Source organism: Notamacropus eugenii, chromosome 4 (genome assembly GCF_028372415.1).
Source record: "Notamacropus eugenii isolate mMacEug1 chromosome 4, mMacEug1.pri_v2, whole genome shotgun sequence".
Lineage (NCBI taxonomy): Eukaryota > Metazoa > Chordata > Mammalia > Diprotodontia > Macropodidae > Notamacropus > Notamacropus eugenii.
The window spans coordinates 15,295,599-15,316,681 of record NC_092875.1 but is presented as its reverse complement, the minus strand read 5'-3'; the positions used below and the strand labels follow the sequence as shown (position 1 = coordinate 15,316,681).

General features: G+C 46.8%; 1 protein-coding gene and 1 long non-coding RNA gene across 2 annotated transcripts in view; one reads left to right on the top strand and one right to left on the bottom strand.

Moving 5' to 3' along the window:
* LOC140499050 (uncharacterized) overlaps nucleotides 1-21,083 on the top strand; it is a 33,125-nt gene that overhangs the window by 8,633 nt on the left and 3,409 nt on the right. The window contains exon 2 of the long non-coding RNA XR_011965251.1: nucleotides 2,326-2,409. This is a non-coding gene — a long non-coding RNA (uncharacterized lncRNA). The remainder of the gene's footprint in view (nucleotides 1-2,325; nucleotides 2,410-21,083) is intronic.
* On the bottom strand, nucleotides 17,062-20,730 carry LIF (LIF interleukin 6 family cytokine; the record flags this gene model as incomplete). Its single annotated transcript, XM_072599982.1, has 1 exon — nucleotides 17,062-20,730. A coding segment is annotated over one exon (465 nt), but the record flags the coding sequence as incomplete, so codon positions are not given.

Here is a 21,083-nt window from a genome sequence, read left to right as displayed (position 1 = left end):
TGGCCTGGGTTCAAATCCTGGTTCTGATACTCATGAGCTGTGTGACCCAAGCAAGCAGCCAAATTCATGTCCTCCTTGGTTCCCCATCTGCCCCATGTAGACAATACTATTGGCAACTCACTCCTCTATCAAATGAGGGAAGGGCCAGCTCCGTGTCTAGAGCCCTGTTCTCCTCACAGGGAAAGCTCTTGGTCAATCTTAAAGGTAATAGGGAACCCCTCAAACTTCTTGAGCAGGGGAGTGACAGGGGCAGAGCAGTACTTTAGGAAAATAATACCATGGCCTCTGTGTAGATGATGGACCTGCATGAGGAGACTGGAGGCAGGGGTATCTTTCAGGAAGCCCCTGCAAGCGTCCCCATGAGAAGGGGATGTGAGTGTGTCACTAACATCCTGCTCTCCCCTCCAGTCAGATAAGTTAGGTGGAAGACATGGGCTCACAAGAGTTGGGGAAGTTTTTTCCTGGAAGTATGGAGGCAGAGCAGTTTAGAGGCTGATGAGTTGAATGACTGCCTGGAGCCCTGACAGCCTCCACGGGGCAGGATCCCAGGTTTCGGCCATTTTCGTTCATGCAGGACTGAGCCAAACCAGCTGGCGCCTCCTTTGTCTTTGAGAACCAGATGGTTGGAGAAATGGAGAGTCAGGGCCCTGGGGCCTCGTGCAAAGCCAGTCTGCCTGTTGGCTATCCCTCACACATTCCTCTCCAGCTCTGGCCTGGAGCCACCCTCTAGTCAGCTTGCTCCTCCTCGCTTCAGCCAGGACAGACAAGAAGGGGACCACCTGTACAGATAGGCCAATGGTGGCCCTGGGTCACAGAAGAAATCAGTCTTCATCTTTGTAAGTGTGTTAGTGGCTGATGCCTCAGCCCTCCCAGGGAACAGAACACCTCAGCCTAGCTAGAACACCTCTACTACCTCCTCTCTCCAGTCCAGTCTCCACACGGCTGTCAAGGTGACCTTCCCAAAGCATAGATCTCATCATATACCTCAACTCAACTGCTCAAGAAGCTTCCACAGCTCCCCTAGGATCAAATAAGTCCTCTGTTGGGCATTTAGAGCCCTTCCCAGTATGGTTCTTGCATGTCTTTCCAAACTAATCTCACATCACTACCACATTCTATGTTGCAGCCATGGAATATGTCTGTACACATCTCTCACTTCCATGTCTTTGCACAGGCTGTGCCCCCTGCCTGAAATGCACTTTCCCTCCTCATTTTTACCTCTTAGAACTTCTGGTTCTTTCCTAAGGCTCACCCCAAGGGCCACTTCTTACATGAGGTCTTTCTCGGTTCCACTAATCCTTTGGGCTTCTCACTACCCACTGAAATCACTTTATGTTTACTAAGTGCATGTTTTTCTGAGTACCTTTTTTCCCTCCTGGTAAAATCCCTGTCTTTGTGCCCCCTGGGCTTAACACAGCACTTGGCATTAGATTCATTTCTTTTTTGTTCTGGACCTGTCATGGGTGAAAGGAGGTTCCAGTGTAACCCTCAGCTCCCTCTACCAGTTCAGGCTGTCTTCTCCCTCTCAACATAACCTTAGACAACTTTACTGAGAGCGTAGATCACTTATCCAGAGTCACACAGCTAGGATGTTTCACTGATGAGACTTGAACTCACTTCTTGGCTTTGAGACTGACTCACTCCCATTTCACCACAGGGACCATGGTGGGCAAGGGAGGTGGGTATCACCCTTTCATTCCATCAGAGAATCCCCTCACCAGTGAATGGTGGGAACAGTGTTTTATAAGCTGCAAAGCACTGAAGGATCATGGGAGCACAGATTTTTAGAGGGGGAAGAAACTCCACAGGTCATTTAGTCTAGCCCCCTCAAGCTCCATATCAATTGAGCAAGTAAGCACATACTATGCGCTGGGGATACTGTGCTAAGCTGGGGCTATGCAGACAAAGACAAAACAGTCCCTGCCCTCAAAAAACTTACATCCTAAGTGGGGAACATGTAGATATAGAAGAACATAGACAACGGATGCAAAATGAACACCAAGAAATTTTGGGAGGGAGGATGCCAGCCAGGACCGGGTTGGTGGTAGGAGATCAGGGAAGGCTTCATGTAGGAGGTGCTGCTCAAACTGAAACTTAAAAGGAATCAGGGGTTTCAGAAAGAGGCAGCAGTGAGAAGGGAGGGCATTCCTGGCACAGCCAGTGAAAAGGTGTGGAGGTGGGAAATGGAGTGTCCTGGCCAGTGTCCATGGTGTTGGACCATGGCGTTTGTGGAAAAGAACTAAGGTCCAGCAAGAAGACGGGAAGTGTAGGTAGGAAATCTCAGGGATCTCTCAGTAGAGAGCTGATGGAGTTATGTTGCTTTAGGAAAATCCCTGTGGAGAAGACAGATGAATATGGTGGAAGAGTTGAGACCCAAGACCCAAACAGGAGGCTGCTGTCACAGTCCAGGTAAGGGGGGAGTGGAAAAGAGATGGGAGGTCCAAATATTAAAGACTGGACACTGACTGGATACAGAACGTAAGGAGGAGGGGTCCAGGGTAACCCTGGGGGTGCAAACCTGTGAAAGTGAAGAATATAGAACTGAGGCACAGACAACGATTGTGGTGATCACTAGAATTTATAAAATGCTTGAATGTTTGCAAAGTGCTTTCATGTTATCCTCACAACAACCCTGTGTGTGTGTGTGTGTGTGTGTGTGTGTATGACATGATCCTTCCCATTTTATAGATGAGGAAAGGGAGGTCCAGAGAGACCCAGGCAAAGCTGACCCAGCTAGGAAGTGGGACAGCCAAGGTTTGAACCCAGGCCCTTTGATGCCAAATCCAGCTCATGGCAGTCCAGTGACAGAGATGGATATGTTGGATGTTTGGTCTCAGCCTGAAGTGCCAGAGTGATCAAGGGGCCTCCCCTCCATTGCTGATGAGTAGGTTTGTAGCTTCTGCCTGGGTGTGTGTTCCTGTTCTCAGCCAATAGCCTGCTTATGTAACTGATGGTGGCCATCAGCACATCAGAATGGCCTTTGTTCAGTTGGGGGCAGAGATAACATACTGGGTTTTGTTCCTTGGTTTCTGAGGTCAATTGTCAAGTCTCTATCTATCTGAATGATGGCTGGGACTCTTTGGATATGCTAAGATTTAGCCCTAAAGCATCCTGGGACATAAAAACCTCTGAGCAGAGGCAAAGTCGCTTTTGGGCAGTTTTTCTGACCACCTAAGGGAATCCCTGAGAAGGAGTCCAGGAGAGGTATCAGGATCCCGGATCTAGGGGGACCTCTGAGGACAATTAGTTCAAGCTTTACATATCAGGAAACAGAGCCCCAAAGATCCTCAGGGACCTGTCCAAGCTCAAAACCAGAGGAGGCCTCATAGGAAGCATTTGAACCCTGGACTGCTGACTACAGATCCGGGGCTGTTTCCACTGTACCAGCCCCCAGGACTGTCTGGAATCTGGGCTGGGGGCGGGTGGGGTCTCAAGCGCCAGACAGTGGGGAGCTTAGGGGCTGAGAACCCCCAGGGCCTGGCCCAGGCTCCATCTCAGCTGCCTGTGGTTTGGCCAGGGATCTCCGGGCCTGTGGGAAGGATGGGGATCAGACCTCCTCCGGGCCTGGCCCGAGCTCAGCCCTCTCTTCCCGGTCTTGCTCCAGCCACAGCAGGGAAATTGGGAGGCTGACGTGAGGGGCTGACCTCACCGGGCAGCTCTCCCTCTCCCTGGGAACCTGGGGTCACCAGCTGCTGCTGCCGGGAAGGAAGTGAGAAGTTCTGCCTTGAAGAAATGGGACCCCTTGGGGATAGGGTGTCCAACTGGCCTGTAACACGTGTCAGAGGCATCTCAGCTTGATGGGATAACTGCCCTCCATGGAAGAATTCCTGCTGACTGACCCCATTCAAGTCAGCAACTCTCCCTGAACCTCACCTTCCTCGCCTTTTAAATGGGGCAACTCATACTTGCCCTGACCCACCTCAGAGAGTTGTGAGAAGGATCCTTAGAGTGACAAAGTGATGTGGCCCATGTAAACCAGTATTATTAATACAAAGACTAAAGTGAGATGGTCCCTGCCCATGAGGTGATTATATTCTAGTAGGGGGAGGAAATACATAGCCAGGAGAATAGTGACCACGGAAGGGAGTAGTGAGGAAGTCTTATGGAGATGAGAGAGACACAGAGAGGGAGAGAAAGAGAGTGAGAGAAAGCTGATGGATAGATAGAGAAATTAGAAAGATGGATACATGGGTGGCTATCTATATAGATGGATAGACAGATAATAGATAACTAGATGGATGGATGGATGAATAGATGAGAGAGATGATGGATAGAGAAAGAGAGAGAGAGAGAGAGAGAGAGAGAGAGAGGGAGAAAGAGAGATGGTTGGCTGGTTGATTGTTCTCCTTCTTTCTTGAAGAGGACCAAAGTGACATCACCATGATAAAGTGAAGTTTCAGTGTATCTGACTGTGGCTGATCAGACCAATACGAGCTTGGAATGCTCTACAACAGGTTGGGCACAGATAATCCGTGTGAGTATTTGGGGCAGATACCACAAATTGTACATCCTATGTTTACTTTGTGCTGTCTCAATTCTGCTTTGCTCATAGAGCACAGCACCCTTTCTTATGTGAGCACGCCATGCTGAGCGGTCCTATGCCAGTATCTCCCAAGTTGCACAGTCAAATCCAAAGTTCTTGAGAGAGACCTTGAGAGTGTCTTTGTATCGCTTTTTCTGGCCACCATATGATTTCCTGCCCCATGCGAGTTCTCCATAAAATAGTCTTTTTGGCAAGCGTACATTTTGCATTCAAACAATGTGGCCAGCCCATCGGAGTTGCGCTCTCTGAAGCATAGTTTGCTTTGCAGTTCAGGTTGAGCAAGGATCTCAGTGTCTGGTACCTTATCCTGCCAGGTGATCCTCAAAATCTTCCTAAGACAGTTTAAATGGAAGTGATTCAGTTTCCTGGCATGGTGCTGGTAGAGTATCCATGTTTCACAGCATACAACAATAAGGTCAGCACAATGGTTCTGCAGACCTTCAGTTTTGTAGTCAGTCTAATACCTCTTCCCTCCCAAACTTTTCTTTGGAGTCTCCCAAACACTGAGCTAGCTCTGGCAATGTGTGCATCAACCTCATTGTCAATGTGTACATCCCTGGAAAGTACACTACCGAGGTAAGTGAACTTACCCACAGCACTCAAAACTTCTCCATTTGTTGTAACCAAAAGTTCCACATATGGATGGTGTGGTGGTGGCTGATGGAGCACCTGTGTTGATTATTAGGCCAAAATGAGCACAGGCAGTAGACAATTGATCCATGCTTTGTTGCATCTCAGCTTCAGAGGCTGCGTTGAGGACACAATCATCTGCAAACAGAAAATCATGCACCAACACTCCCTCCACTTTGGTCTTGGCTTGTAGCCTTTTCAAACTGAAGAACTTACCATCAGTGCAGTAGCTGACCTTGATGCCATGTTCATCCTCATTGAAAGCTTTTGACAACATGGCTGAAAACATCAAGTTAAAAAGCATGGGAGCAAGCACACAGCCCCGTTTCACTCCATTGGTGACTGGGAAGGCATGAGAGCTTTGTCCATTATCCAGAACCTGGGCAAACATGCCATCATGAAATTGACATACAATGCTGATGAATGTCTCTGGGCAACCAAATTTTGACATAATTTTCCATAAGCCCTCATGACTAACAGTGTCAAAGGCCTTGGTCAGATCTACAAACGTTGTGTACAGACCTCTGTTCTGCTCCTGGCATTTCTCCTGGAGTTGTCAGGCAGCAAACACCCTATCGACTGTTCCTTGGCCCTTTCTGAAGCCACACTGGCTGTCAGGTATATGCCCATCTTCCAGGTGAAGGATTGGCCTATTAAGGAGGACCCTAACAAGAATCTTGCCAGCAGTGACTAAGAGAGAGATCTGCCTGTGATTGTCGCAGGACAATCTATTGCCTTTACCTTTATAGAGATGGACAATGAGGCATCCTTGAACTCCTGGGGGATAACTTTCTCTTGTCATATAACCTGAAAAATTTCAGTCAGCTTTTGTATGAGCAATGGGCCCCCTACCTTGTAAATCTCAGCTGAAATACAATCATCACTAGGTGCTTTGCCACATGAAAGGAGCCTAATAGCCCTCAAAACCTCTTCTTCAGTTGGAAGTTCAGCTAAGGAGGGATTGACTTCAACCTGAAGTAAAAGGTCAATGGCCTCAGCACTGATTGATGATGGTCTGTTGAGAACACTATTGAAGTGTTGAGCCCATCCCTCTAGGATCAGGTCCTTATCACTAATCAATGTGGGTCCATCAGCACTGAGTAGTTGTGATGCACCATAGGTTTTTGGTCCATAAATAGCTTTCAGGGAATCATAAAAGCACTTTGGTTTGTTACTATCAGCATAAAACTGAGTTTCATCTGCCTTCTTACTGAGCCAGGAATCCTACATCTCTCTAAGCTTTGCTTGTACTTTGCTTTTGGTGGAATTAAATACTTCCTTCTTAGAGGTGGATGAACTATCCTGATGGTAAATCCTGTGGAGTTCTCATTTTTTGTTTAGCAGCTTCTGAATTTCTCCATCATTTTAATGAAACCAGTCTTGATGTTTGCAAGCGTTCTGACTCAAATGAGCGAATGCAGTAGATTATGGTTGGATAGATAAATTAGATAGAAAGATGGATAGGTGGGTGGCTATCTAGATAGATGGATAGACAGATGATAGCTAGCTAGATGGATGGGTGAATAGATGAGAGAGAGAGAGAGAGAGAAAGAGAGAGGTGGACATAGTAGCTGGCATTTATATATCACTATAAGGCTTGCAGACCATTTCACAGGTATCACCTCGTTTGAACCTTACAACAACTTCAGGAGGCAGGTGTTATTATCATACCCATTTTTACAGATGAAACTGACAGCAGTTAAGTCCAGGGTCACTCAGCTGGTAAAGCAGCATTTGAACTCAACTCTTCCTGATTCCAAGTTCTGTACTCCCTCCATCTACCACCCACCTGCCCTAAAATACACCTCGATAGAGGTGTAGACATTGATATTGATGATATGGAAATACATACAGAGACCAGATCATAGATGCAGAGCTAAAGTGCCCTCAGATGCCATCTAGCCTAGCCCCTTTATTTCACAGGGGAGGAAACCCAAGGAAAGGAAGTGACTTGTTCAAAGTCACACATCCAATAAGTAGCAGACCCAAGATTTGAACTCACTTCATCTAATACAAGAGCCAACACTCCTCCACAAGACACTGTGAATAAAACCTTGTGGCACAGTGAGGAGGGGGCCTGCCCGCATAGACAAGGAGCCCTGGATTTAAGTCCCTTCTCTGACATGCTGTCTTCATGACCCTGGGCAAGCCTCAGTTTCCTCATCAGTAAAATGGGGATAATAACAGCTCTACCCTCCCAAGACTGTTGTGACAATCAAGTGAGATGAATTTGTAAAGCCCTTAGCACAGAGTAGGTGCTATATAATCCTGGCACACAGTGGGTGCTATGTAAAAATATCAGTGATTATTATCGTTACCAAATCTTTCAGGACCCCAGGCTCTGACTCTCTAAGACTCAACATTGCAGAGAAAATATAATTCTTTACTGGGAAAGGACATTTTCTCTCTGAGAAACTCCCAATGTTCATGAGATCATAGGCTGGGTCCAACAAACATTAAAGCTATAAGAGGATCACCTTAATGGAGCCAGGAATGCGTGCTCTGGTTCTGTGGGAGCTCCAGACAGTCCAAAGGATCAGAGAATTTTTCTTTTAGATATTATGGGTGTGAGAATGGGTGTGTATATATACATATATATATACGTATATACACACACACACATATATGTATACACATACACATATTGTTCCAAAAGTCTTAGTGTGCTTCAAGCTATCTAAAGCTATTGGAAGCTTTAAAAACACTAAGATTTTTGGGACACCCTGTATATGTGTGTATGTGTGTGTGTGCACGTGTGTGTGTGCACATATCAAACCAATGAATCAACAAACATTTATTAAATGACACCATGTTAGATGCAGATGTTACAAAGATACAAGGAGTGACTGGCCTGTTATTAATCACCAGTATGGTGTAGTATAAGGAGTGCTAGGTTTGGAGTCAGAGGTCATGGATTCAAATTCTGGTTCTATTATCCATGTGTCCTTGGGCAAGTCACTTAACTTCTTGTATCTCAGTTTCTCCATCTGTAAAATGGGCTTCATGACCCCTAATATCCTTTCCAACTTCATGTCTATGATCTCCAGTGTTGTGCTGCATTGAGTTATGAGATATTTAGGCCAGGGCTATGGTGAGAATAGAATGCTGGTGGGAGGGGGCAGACACATATTGGCATTTATCAGCTGAGCTGATAATAAACCTACCAGTCATTGAGGAAATACTCACTGGAAGGTAGGTGAATGAAGCTTGAAGTTTAGCTAGGCATCTCAAGGAGAATAATTCTACTCTGTGCTGGATCTCACAAGTCTGGAGCATAGGACTGGCCAACAGCTTTTTTAATGATTCCCTGAGTGACCTTGGGCTAGCCCTTGTGCCTCAGTTTCCCCTTCTGTAGAGTTGATCTCATTGATTTCAAAGGTCCCAACCAGTTCTGACCACCTGCAATTCTATGGAATCCAAGATTCTACCCAAAGAGAAAATGAATGAATTTAGAGTTAGCCAGTGGTGACGCTGGCTGGAGTGATATCTCGGCCCTCTGAGAATTCTGTGGCATGCAGCCCTTACTGGTGTCATTGACTCTGAACAAAAAATATGAAGGAAAAATGGTGTTTCAGGAGAAAATCTTTCTGAGAACCTGTTCTAAGTCACCCTTCCCCCAGCTTTGACATCCCCTATTCTAAGGCCCCTCGAAGTTCTGACATTCTCTGCTCTAAGAACCTTCCCATAGTCACAGGTCTCTAGAACTGTATGCTCTGTGCTGAGCTGGATCACCAATCTTGCATGTACCAGAAGGCTGGCCAGGGGTTAATTGAATAGTTTGTGAGCTAAGGACAATGTGTGAGCTAAGTACAAAACCATCAGTCAAGAGAAAAAAATGTGAGGCATTTTTCTAATTCCAATGGGCTCCTTCCCAACTCCTCCTCAGACAGGCAGGAGATCAAAGACCAGGGGAGAAGGCCACTTCTCCCATTCCCTGCTGTCCTGCTCAGCTGCCTGTTCAACTGGCCTCCCTCTTCCTCTTCCTCTTCAGGGTGTTCATGGCTCAACCCGGAAGGAACCTCCTCATTCTGGATTTTGTCTTCTTTACGGAGTCTATTAGAGCTGGAAAGAACCAAGAACTATAGGGATTATTGAGTCCACAGGATGTCAGCTTACCAAAAAAGGCCTGGGAATGTCAGAGTAGGGGGAAGGGAGAGATTAGAATAGAGAAGGGTCTTAGAATAGAGAATGCCACAGCTGGGAGGGAGCTTGGAATAAGGAATATCAGAGCTGGGGGAGGGGGGAGCTTAGAACAGAGAAGGGGCTTAGAACAGAGAATGTCACAGCTGGCAGAGAGAACCTTAGAACAGAGAACATCAGAGCTGAGGAGATAAGAACAAGGATTGTCAGGGCTGGGAGGGGGCTTGGAAGGGAGATCCTAAAACATTTATGCTGAAAGGACCTTTGAGATCCTACCCCTCACCTCAAAGAGGAGAGCCGCATGTGGACTTCCTGGTTTTTCCACTTTCCTGGTTATCATCCTACTCCCTAATCCTGGCCCAGGGATGATTTAACTAGAATCAGCTGACTTGATCTCTTGTGATCAAAATCTGTGGCCATGAGGTGTGAGGTTGGAGGGAGCAGGGATAGCGTTTCCATTTCCCTGATTCCAGGTGTGGACATAGCCTCAGCCCTTAGGAAGACGGAGCCGCATCATGGGGTGGGGGAGGGCATCACTGACCAGAGTAGCTCTATGTGCCTCTAGTCCAGAGGGAAGATCCAAAGACATCCCAGCATGGTGACCCCTTCCCCTTCCCAGATGCTTAATGCCTAAAATCCGATAATGTCAAAGTCAGAAGCAACCTTAGGGGCCATTCTCTCATTTGACAAATGAGGAAACTGAGGCACTGTGAGGGAGTAGTGGATTGCCCAAGGCCACAAAGGCAGCAGCAGAGCTGCAATAGGAACCCAGGCCTCCTGGGCCCCGACCTAAGGCTCTTTTCCCCTGACCCAGACTAGACTGAAGCTCTCAGGTTTGTTTGAGGATCCAGGCCATATATATACGTGAAACTTAACACAGGCAGGAAATGATGACTGACACAGAGGACGTAATCTAGGAGAGGGAAAAGGGGAGAGCAGCCAAGTGTGGGGTTGTAAGCAGCCCCTGGAAAGGGGGATGGAAGGTGAAGGAGCCAGGATGCTTAATTCCAACCTGCCTCCCGAGTCTGCTCAGAGTGGACCAGCCCTGCCTCCCCACCCCTCTCTGCCTCTCAGGATGAAAACATTCAAACTCAGGCTGGTGAGCCCATGGGAAAGAGCTGGAGGAGGACCCAAGAACCTCTCCTCCCCTTCTTCCCCCCTACCCTCCTCCTCCCTCTCCTCCTCTTCCTCTTCTCTCCTCTTTTCCTCCCTCCTCCTGTTCTTCTCCCCCTCCTCCTCTTCCTTCTCCTCCTCCCCTCCCCATCCTCTCCTCTTTCCCCCCCAATTCTTCTTCAGCCTCCTATTTTCAGCATTCTCCTTCTACTCCTAGGGAATATTTTTAAGAGGTATCCACTCAAAGTGATACTATTAGGGAAAATGTGCAATCTGGAAGCAAGCTGTGTGGAGAAAGTTTGAGGCTTTAAGAGCTGGGTGGGACCGCAGAGACAGGCTGTCATTTCCAACCCCTACATTTTTCAGAGGAGGAAGCTGAGAGGTGACAGGGTATAGTGAATAGGGTGCTGGAGTCAGGGAGATCTGGACTTGAATCCCATCTTAGACACTTACCAGGATCAACCTGGTCAAATCACCTAATTTCCTCATGGCTCAGTTTCTTTATCTGTAAGCTGACTTGATGGCTTAAAAGATTACTTCCAGCTCTCAGTCTATCACCCCATCACTCCTCCGTGGCACCCCATCCATAAATTCTTCCCCATTGTCAGGGTAGGGTGCCTTCCCAGTTTAGAGTTAAGCCTGAGGGAGTGTGTTCCCTGATTTTGTCACTCATGAACCCCTACCAGTATACTTCCCATTGATTTTCAGGTAGGCTAAATTTGCTTTTAGGAAGGGTATTTACTAAACAGGCAAAGCAAGAACAGGTAGGAAAAAAACAGACAAACAAAATCTTCCATCAAAAAACCCTGAGGGTGCACTCTCTCCCTGTATATACAGGAATCTATCAACAAGTAATTATTAAGCATCTACTGCGTGTTAGATACTGTTTTAGGTATGGAGGATACAAAGACAAAAACAAAACAGTCCCTGACATCAAGGAGCTCACAATCTAATGAGGGAAGTGATATGAACATAGATAAATATATTCTTTTTATAGCCATCATCTGCAAGCTGGTAAGGGAGACCAGGGTTCAAGTCTTACCTCTCTCCTCTTATCAGAAGACTGGAGGGTAAAGGACCAAACTCCTCCCAATGCCTTCCTTTACAGAGGGCAGGAACCAGACTTCCAGATCACCCCACTTTGCATCTGCAGCTCTGCCTGGAACAAGATGCCCCCCTCACACCACCTCTGCATTCCGCCCCCATCTCCCTCTTTTCTGCTTCCTGTTGTGTGTTATCTCCCTAATTCATCTGTAAGCTCTTGGAGGGTGGGGACTGTCTTTCTTCTTATTATTTGTATCCCCAGCACTTAGCACATGGTGCTTTATAAATGTTTATTGAACTGAATTGAATTATAAATATGACTCTGAATGACTCTCTGACCCTCTGAGAATCCTAGACAACTCTCTAAGCCTATGAGTTTAATTGGAGTTGCCAATCTGCATCAGTGCAGGAATTTCTGTGCTGGAAGTACTCTATCCAATGATCTCACAGATCTCTACCTAATAATAATCATAAGGTTAGTTCATATTTCTATAGCATTTGTGACTTACAAACCATTTTCCTTAGAGTAAGGCTGTCAAGGCTTGTATGCCTTGTGTGCCCAGAACTTCCTCTTGGCTGGCTACAGCCTGATACTTCTCTGGCTTTGTGCTGGATAAATATTATTGAACCGATCCTCTAATTATGGTGCCCCAAAGCTAAGTGAAGTATATGGTAAGGAAGGAATGCTGAAAGTCACATCCTAGAATCACATACTGCAAGAGCTGAATCACCAACTGTTAGAATAGGGAGGACCTTCCAACAGGGAATGTCAGAGCTGGGGGAACATTCTTGAACTGGAAAGAACCTTTGACATCATCCACTCCAGTTACCTCATTTTTAGATGAACTTGGAGCCCAGAGAAGTTAGATGACATGGTCAAAACCACACAGATAAGGTCAGAGCTGTAGCCAGAAGCCAGGCTCCATGCCCAAGGCTAAGGGGATATGGCTCAGATTTGGGGGTAGGGGAAAATGGTATGATTTCATACAAGAAACTTGGCATCAACCCACTCTGGCATTTTCAGTAAGACTATTAAGCAACATATGTTACTATATCTACAAATTGAAGTCCCATACACTTGTCTCCTACATATGCCCTGTGTTTTGGTTGTCCCATAAATATGTGTGCATGCATGCTTAGACTCAAGAGGATGGATAGGGAAAGGAATTCCATAGCACACATATACCTACTTGGACCTTAGGGTGCCCATTTTCCTGATGTGTGAGGAGGTGCTCTAAGCTCTGGGTCACCTGACCCTCTCCATCACCATTGTTGATTCCATGTTAGTGAATCCCTCCTGAATTTCTACAATCAAGGCCAACTCAAGATTGCACTCCTTTGCCCTTGCCATCTTAGGGTCTGGATATGGTTCTCAGGCCTGCCTCAGTTGCCTTATCTGTCAAATGGGAAAAATAGCTGTCCACACAGTGTGGTTATGTGGATCAAGTGAAATAATCTAGGAGAAGATACTTTGAAAGGTGTAAGGGAAGAAATAGGTATGGCCCATCATCTCCCATCAGCTCTATTATCATCTGTAGGCAGATGACTGTCAAATCCTTGGATCTATCCCTTTAGTCCTTCAGCACCCACTCTCCATTGGACAGCTCCATTTGGACATCTTGGCATCTCACACTCAATGCTTCCAAACAGCAATCATTGTAGGAGCTTTCCTCCAAATTTCCACATGCCTGTTGAGACACAACAATCCTTCTAGGCTCCCAGGTATGAAATTCTTAGAGGCCCAGAAATGAGTTACTCAAGGTCACACAAACAGAAAGCATCAGCATTTGGCCTTGAACTCAAGTTCTCCAGGTCCAAATTTAGAATTGTTTCTACTCTACAGCATTATTCAATAATATTGACCATAAAGGCATTTTTCTGGTGAAAGGGTGAAGTAGATGTCTGAGGGTCTCTCCATCTCTTTTTTGAGGTCCTCAATACCCTTATTTACTCATTCATTCATTCAACAAACACTTATCAAGCACTTACTAGGTACAAAGCATGGTACTAGGAACTCATATTGCTCCCACTACAGCCATTTTCAGAGTCTTACTCATCTCCCATTTGGCATGACTCAGATCTTTTCATCTCTTTGACATCCCTCATTCCCAACCAAACACATCCATCTTGTGTCCCACATTCAGCTAATTTCTCCCCCCGCCCCGCCTCATCTTACCACTTCTTTGTCACTGGAGAGACCCTTAGGCAACTTTTGAAACTAGGAGCATAGAACTTAGTTCAATTTCAATATACATTTATTAAGCACCTACTACATACAAGGCCTTGTGATCAGCACTGAAAATTTGGAGATGACAAATTATATTCACTGCACTCGAGAAACTCTAACATAGGATCTTAGCAATTAAGGGGAGCTTTCAACCCACCACCTCAACTAGGGGCCCTTTGTAGGGGAAGGGAACAAGTCTTTATTAAGCATCTAAAATATGCCAGCATTGTGCTAAGTGCTTTATGAATATTACATCAATGGAACCTCACAACAACCCTGTGGCATACCCCAATCAGGGGCCATTCACCTACTTGAACATGACTATGGAGCTGGAGCTCACACCCTCTAGAGGTCACCCATTCCATTTTTCCAACCACTCTGCTTTTTGAAGGCCTTCCTTATATTCAGCTGTAACTGACCTCCCTTTACTTTCTGCCTATAGTGCGTTGCTTTGGAACAATACTGAATATCTGCTCCTTCTTTCCACCAGCAAATCCTTCAAATATTTGAAGGTAGTGATTATATCTAGACGAAGCCATTTTTTCAAAGGAATGGGCATTCTATTATTTGATATTCAAGGAATTCCAAAAATGAAGATTTTCAGAAAAGCAATTTTCTTCTTCTCTTCACTCTTCTTGTCCTCTTCCCTCTATTTCTCCAAGCTGAACATCTTCTGATTTCTTCTAGGAAAGGGTTTTCAGCCTTCTCACTATCTTAGTCTTTTCTCCTTTCAAAGTTGTTGATTTCCCTTCTGCAGTTACCAAGTTCAGGATATCAAGTAAGAGAGATGCAATGACTACATTTGCCTGGAGAAAACTATGGTGTTTACTAAATAGTATATATAGGAAATGTAGTCTTTGACCAGTCCTCCAGACAAGGAAGCCTAGAATGTAACCATAAGATGAGTTTGACTGACAAGAGGGAGACACACCATACAGCATTCAAAGTTCATCAATTTAGGAGGGTTTAAGCTACATGAGTTAGGAGGGCATGGAGTCACACACTCCAAACAGACATGGACACATAAAGGCAGGCACTTGAGGAAGGGAGCAGTCTCCAAGAATGGGACCCTGGGCAGCAGATCTGAGAGCTGGCTCAAAAGAGCCAGACCTGGCAATCAAGAATCACTGTAGAGAAAAGCAGACTTTGGGAGCTCAGATGAGCAACCTGATTAGCAGACATGCTTCACCCAAGGGTAAACTTTGGAGGGACTTAAAGAAAAAAGGAACTACTGACCCTTCAGTACCATTAGTGTCAATCAGTTAGTTGCCCTAGCCACATAGAGTTGTGTGTACCTCATCACCATTGAACTCTAAATTTGTACTCATTTCTCTGATGGACGCTGAGTGTATTTGTGGGAGAGTAAACCCCAGTGGGGGTTTGTGGAGGGAATGTTTTGTAGAAACTGTTTTTCAATTGTGACACTTTAGTAAATACCTATTAAAGAGCTAATCGTGTCTACTTAAAGGGAAAATTGTATTTACAGACTGATTACTAATAGGAATCACACTGATGGGGGCTCATGAGCTACAATATTGAAAATGTATCCCAATATAGAACCTGAAGTAGCAGCCACGCTATAGAGACCCAGTTCTTAAGAGTGAGGGAGAGTATCCAAGATATTGTTGCATAAATAAACCACGTGGACATATTCATAGAGGAAAGATAAAAGAAGACATATACCCATCTGTTTCCCTATCAGCCCCTGGTTCCTCTTTCTTTGTCTAGCCCAGAGAATAACGTCCTACTAAAGTGACTATTCTCAGAAGCTGGACAATTCAGAGAGCCAAACTGCTGGCTAGTTCACAGATGTTTGAACCATGAGCTTTTAACTGAGGTGGGTGAAGGGAGCTAGATGTCCTGGCTCAAGGTAAGTAAATTCCAGGTACCTTTGAAAATACCAGTCATGAGCAGATTAGCTCCTCCTAAACACAAGAGTTGGCAAGATTCCTTTGGAATCAGGACCTATACATTCCAACTTTCATCGGTCACTCTGTCTCCCTTTATTCTCTAGGGGAAGAGGTCTGCCCTTCTTCCAGACGATTCATGGAACTAAGCACAATACATGAGGTGTAGTGGGACCAGGGCAGAGAACCAAGTTCCTGTTAGTTTTTGACTGCCATATCATACTGTTGACAAATATTGAGATCAACTAAACACCAAGGCAAGACCAAGACCAACTTCTGAGCCATATGGATCTTATGGCTTTTGTCTCCAATTCCCTTCCCTTCCCCTCTTCTCTTATCCTCTCATTTTTTCCCTTCTCTCCCCGCATCTCTCCTCCTCTCCCTTCTCTCCCCTTTTCTCTTCTCCTAGCTTCTTCTCTCTTCTCTTCCTCTGTCTGCTCCCCTCTCTTCTCTTCTCCTCTCCTCTCCTCTGCCTCCCAAGGAGCCAGAACATGATTCCCACCCTGAAGTTGGCAAAGACACCAAGGCTTTAAAAACCCATACCCATTTCTCTCAGAAATCCTCTCATAGCATGTAAGGGCTGAAAGGGACCTTCGAGGTCGTTAGTCCAGCCCACATCTGAGCAAGAATTCTCTGGCCTCTCTACAATAGACCTAGCACTCATGGCCCTCCAGCCTTGGCTTAAAGGCCCTCAGTGAAGGGGAACGAGGCAGACATTGGAGTTGGCGTGAAGCAGCAGAGCTGGTTCAGTTTTTGTGTGAGTACCAATACCTCCAAAATGGACAAATATCACAGATCAAGCCTTGAGTTATTGGAGTATTGATTGTCTAGACTTAAAAAGTGATGGAGAAAATGTTAATAATGCAATTGAAATTTAAAAGTGGCTCATGGGTATTTTTTTTGAGAGACAGAGAAATGTTTTGTGCATTTGATAAAATGCATGTCTTGTACATTTGCCAGTGCACTCAATTCCTTCCCAAGATAGCCCGTTCCTCTTTGAAATCACCCTAAACATTGGGATGGTTTTCCTCGTGCCAAGCTTAAATTTGCCTCTTTGTGACTCCTGCTCCCTCAGTGACCCTTTGGCCAGAAGGTTTAAGCCCAATCTCCTCTCCCTGGGAAGGCACTATAGATGCGCTGGGACAGTGATTAGAGGATCTTTGACTTACAGTTGGCAGAGACCTCCAAGGCCATTGAGTCCAATTCCCTCATTTTACAGAAGATGACACTGAGGCTCAGAAAAGGGTAGTTACTTGTTCAAGGTCACCTAGATAGTAAACAGCCAAACAGACTCCAGGCCAGGTTCTCCAAATGCATCAGCTTTCCACATGGTCTGCCTCTCAGACACGTTCTTCCCAAGTTGTCTCTCTCTCCTCCAGGCAAATCATCTCCCCTTGAATCCAAAGCCAACCCCAACCCTTCCCAATCACACCAACGCACAAGAGACAGAGGAGAGGTTTTTGTGAGCAATCTCCTTTTATTAATTTATTCTTTTTTCTTTTCTTTTTTAAAAAAAAGAAGTATTCATTTTGGTATAAAAAAATAAATATTTTAAATATAAGACTAAATAAATAAAAATAATTTGTCAATATGAAACATTTCCACAGGGTACATTCATCAAACAGGAGTTTCTCCAAGGTCACGATCATTCTGGTAGGAATAGGTGGATGGAAAAGACTTTAAAAGGATGACTTTGTGGTAAGTGCTATGGGCGAGCCTCTTCCAGGCACAAGACAGAAGACTCAGACCCTGTCAGGGTAGGAGAATGGGTGTGCAGCTATAAAGGACAGGCATTGGTACCAGTGGGGGAAATGGTAGGCTGACTCCCACTTCCAGAAATACACCTGCCACTCTGTCTAAGACCCTGGGCTACAATGGGGAACAGTCAAGAGTCCATCTGGGTAGGGGTAAAGGTTGATGAAAATGGTAGTAGATGGGTCAGGATGGGGAGCAGGAAAACATGGGAAGTTCTAGAAGCTGCAAGCACTAGGGCTAACAGATACATCATGAGAACTGCTGGCCTCAAAGAGTCCATGTCTCTTATGATTGCCTAGCTGGGAGCCTGGAGTTGGGGTAGGGGATAGATGGAGGAAGAGGGGCTGGGAAAAGGCACTTTCACTGGATATCAGAATACAGAAAATGCCATCATACAAAGAATGAGCAGGCCCAGGAAGGCTCAGAAGATAGAGGTGGGACGAGGTCCTGAGGTTTCCCTAAGCCTTGGTTTTACCATTGGAGCTAGAAATCTCCAGCTCCCCAATATTCTATGCCCCACCCCCTACTTCCCACCACCAGCCATGGAACCTGCCACATGGGTGGGAGCTGGTAAAGTGCTTAGAGATACTCAGAGGAAGGTACAAGTAAGTGCAAAATTATCACAACCGTTTTTCATACAGGCAACTCATTCCCCACTGTCTCCACCCCCCCGCCCCCAGTTCAGAAGAAAGTAAAGAACATCCTCATAGCAGCTGCTCCCACTCTGCTTCCTGCTCATCCCATGTGTCTCAACTCTCCCTCTCCCAGTGCCCAGCACAGGACTCTGCACATAGTAGGTGCCTAATATATGCTTGCTGAATTGAGCTGAATCTGAATCCAGGCATGATGTAGGCAGGGAAGGTGCCTTATCAGTGCTGAGGCCCTGGGGTAGGACGGAAGGCCCTTCCTTCCCCAACACCCCTTTCCTTCACCCCCAAATGGGGAGAAAGCTCAGCTCTCCCTTTGCTGCCACAGCAGAGACGAACATCTCTCAGTCTGGGAGGCCAGAAAAAAGAGGGGCTAACCTGGATGATGTATGGAGAGCCCTGCTGCTCTGACCTCTTTGGGGCTCTCAGGCTCCCTCAGGGACCAGATAATGAAAGGTCTCAGAGAGGGATTCTCAACCAAAAAGGGCGAGTGGAGTTCAGTTTCAATCTACAGGGAGGCCTGGGAAATTCCAGAGATGCCTTCGTGTACCACATTCGTTCTAGGGACCTCCCAAGTCCCTCTGTGGAGCTCAGACCCCCCAACCAGAGTCACGACAACCGAATTTCAGATAAGGCTTTAAGGAAACTAAGGCCTCCCCGCCCAGGCTCTTCATCCTCACTATCTTTCTGATAGCCTAGAAGCTAGGCCAAAAACACATGGAGTGGTGGGGGTGCAGAGCGGAAGCTGAGAGCCATTCACCAAGGCCTTCAGTCCTAGCCACGCAGTGCCCTCTCAGATACCAAGCTCAATTCACAAGCAGTTCTCAGGTCCAAGTCTTGTCTCCCCGCTCAGCCCAGAATAATATACATATATTATTGTTATCGTTGCTGCTGGGGGAGGGGCACTAACTTTGACAGGAAAAAGCACCAATAAATTAATATAAATAGGAAAAAAAACACAAATAAATAGACAGTCGCCTCAAGTTAGACACTGTGGGCGTTTGGCCTGACTAGGTCTCAGATCCAGCCAGGCCAAGTGTCCTCCAGTGACCTCATGTCCTCTCCCTTACCCTGTCAATTCAGAAGCACAGTTCTTTCCAGCCCCCATCCCTGCTCCCCGCCCCAGCCCATCCCCCAGCCCACTCCTGCCCTCTTTGAAATCCTTGTGTGACCTTGTGTGGGCTCAGGCAGGCTGATGTGAAACTGCACTGCCTCTCCTCTCTCTGGCCCCAGTGCCGAGCTCCCTGCCTAGGCCTGGGCCCAGATCGAGAACCAGAAGCGACCTCAGAGGTCAGCTAGTCTAAGCAGTGAGCTCACCTTAGAGCCAAGGAAGCCGAGGCCCAGAGAGGTGAGGGTGTTCAAGTTAGGGTCTTCTCCCTGGAGAAGAGGACACAGCCTACTAATGGGCAGAGGTAAATGTGAGCCCAGGTCACTGAACTCTCCAGATCTCTGCGCTCTATCCACTGGACCACCCCACACTCCCTTCGGCCCCCAAGCCTCTCAAACACCACTGAGAACCACCGCACCCCTATTACTTCACACTGAAGGAGCTGGAAAGGCCCTTGCTGGGGGATGGGCCAACTCCCTCCTCCCTAGGAGCTGCAGGTAAGAGGCAGGACTGAGGGGCTGAGGGGAGAGGCAATGAATCCACAGGGCTTTCCTTCATCCAAAACCTCCTTCACCTCCATTCCTCAAAGTACCTTCTGCCACTACTTACTTCTCCCTCCCTAAAGGAGTACAACCTCCCTCCAAGGAGTGGAGCCCTCCTCTGGCACCAAGAATGTCCCCCGATCATCAGAGATGCTGACAATCCCACCGGGTACCAGGGTCTTCCGCTGAGCTGCCTGACTCCTTTCCCATAGATTACTTTCTCAACTTGCACCAATCAGAAGCCCCAGACCACCTGACACCAGCTTTACCACCCATCACTCTGGATCCACAGGATGGACATTCTGTGTCTCTTCTCACTACCCACTGGAGATGGACTCCCACCCTTTGAGAATAGCACAGGCCAACCTGACATGGTGATCCGACCTGCAGACCACCTAAGGGAACTCGAGGACCCCCAATGAGTGCCCCAGACCAAGCTTTGGGATCTCTTCGCTCTAAACTATGCTTTGAGATTCTCGCTCTCCCTGGATCTGAGTCACTCTTGGGGATCCTTAGGCCTAGACCCCTGTTCTGAGATCTCTCATAGTTCCAGTCGAGATGCTGAAGGCCCCCACAAGTCAAGGTGACACCTTGAGATTCCCAGGGTGCCTACAAGGCCTGGACCACCAGAGAAATGACCTGCTTGTATTTCCCTAACAAGTGGCAGCCCAGTTTCTTCTTCTGGAAAATGTCCTTGCTGGAGGTATCAGGGCCGTAGGAAACGGAGACATGGGCCACATGGTACTTCTTGCACAGACGACAGGTAAGATTGTTGAGCAGGCCTCTCATCACGTTTGTGGTTATGTTTAACTCTCTGAGGAGGAGCAGGGCGCCAGGGTTGAGGGCCTTCTGGTCCCGGGTGATGTTGCCCAGCGAGGCATTGAGGTAGGCTATGATCCTGTATAGCTCCACCAGCTTTTCCTTGTCCGTGCCATTAGCATGGAAGGGTGGGAAGTCCGTCACGTTGGGATTACACAGCTTGTCTAAGTTGGTCTGGAATGGATCCCCCTGAGCCTTGTACTGGGGACAGAGAAGAACAGAAAGGTTAACCACCAACAGGGACAGAGGGGAAAGCGATTACTGGGGCGGGGGTAGGGGAGGAGGCTGGCACATGAAATCCTTGCTGATTCTGTAATACTGCAAGCAAGGAGCAACGTGGAAAGGACTCATGTGCCAGGGAGAGCCCAGGCTGGACAGCGTGGAAGTTCTTGCTGGCGCCAGAGGCTACGCTTCTGGGACAGGGACAGAGAACCAGGGATACTGGGCTAGACTCAGGGAATGTCAGCTGGGAGGGACCTTAGAAGAGAGGATGTCAGAGGTAAGGAGTTTAGAACACAGAACATCAGAGCTGGGAGAAGTCTCCAAAAAAAGAAGTGTAAGAGTTAGCAGGGACCTTAGGGATGGGATCTTTTGTTTAAAATCTCAGT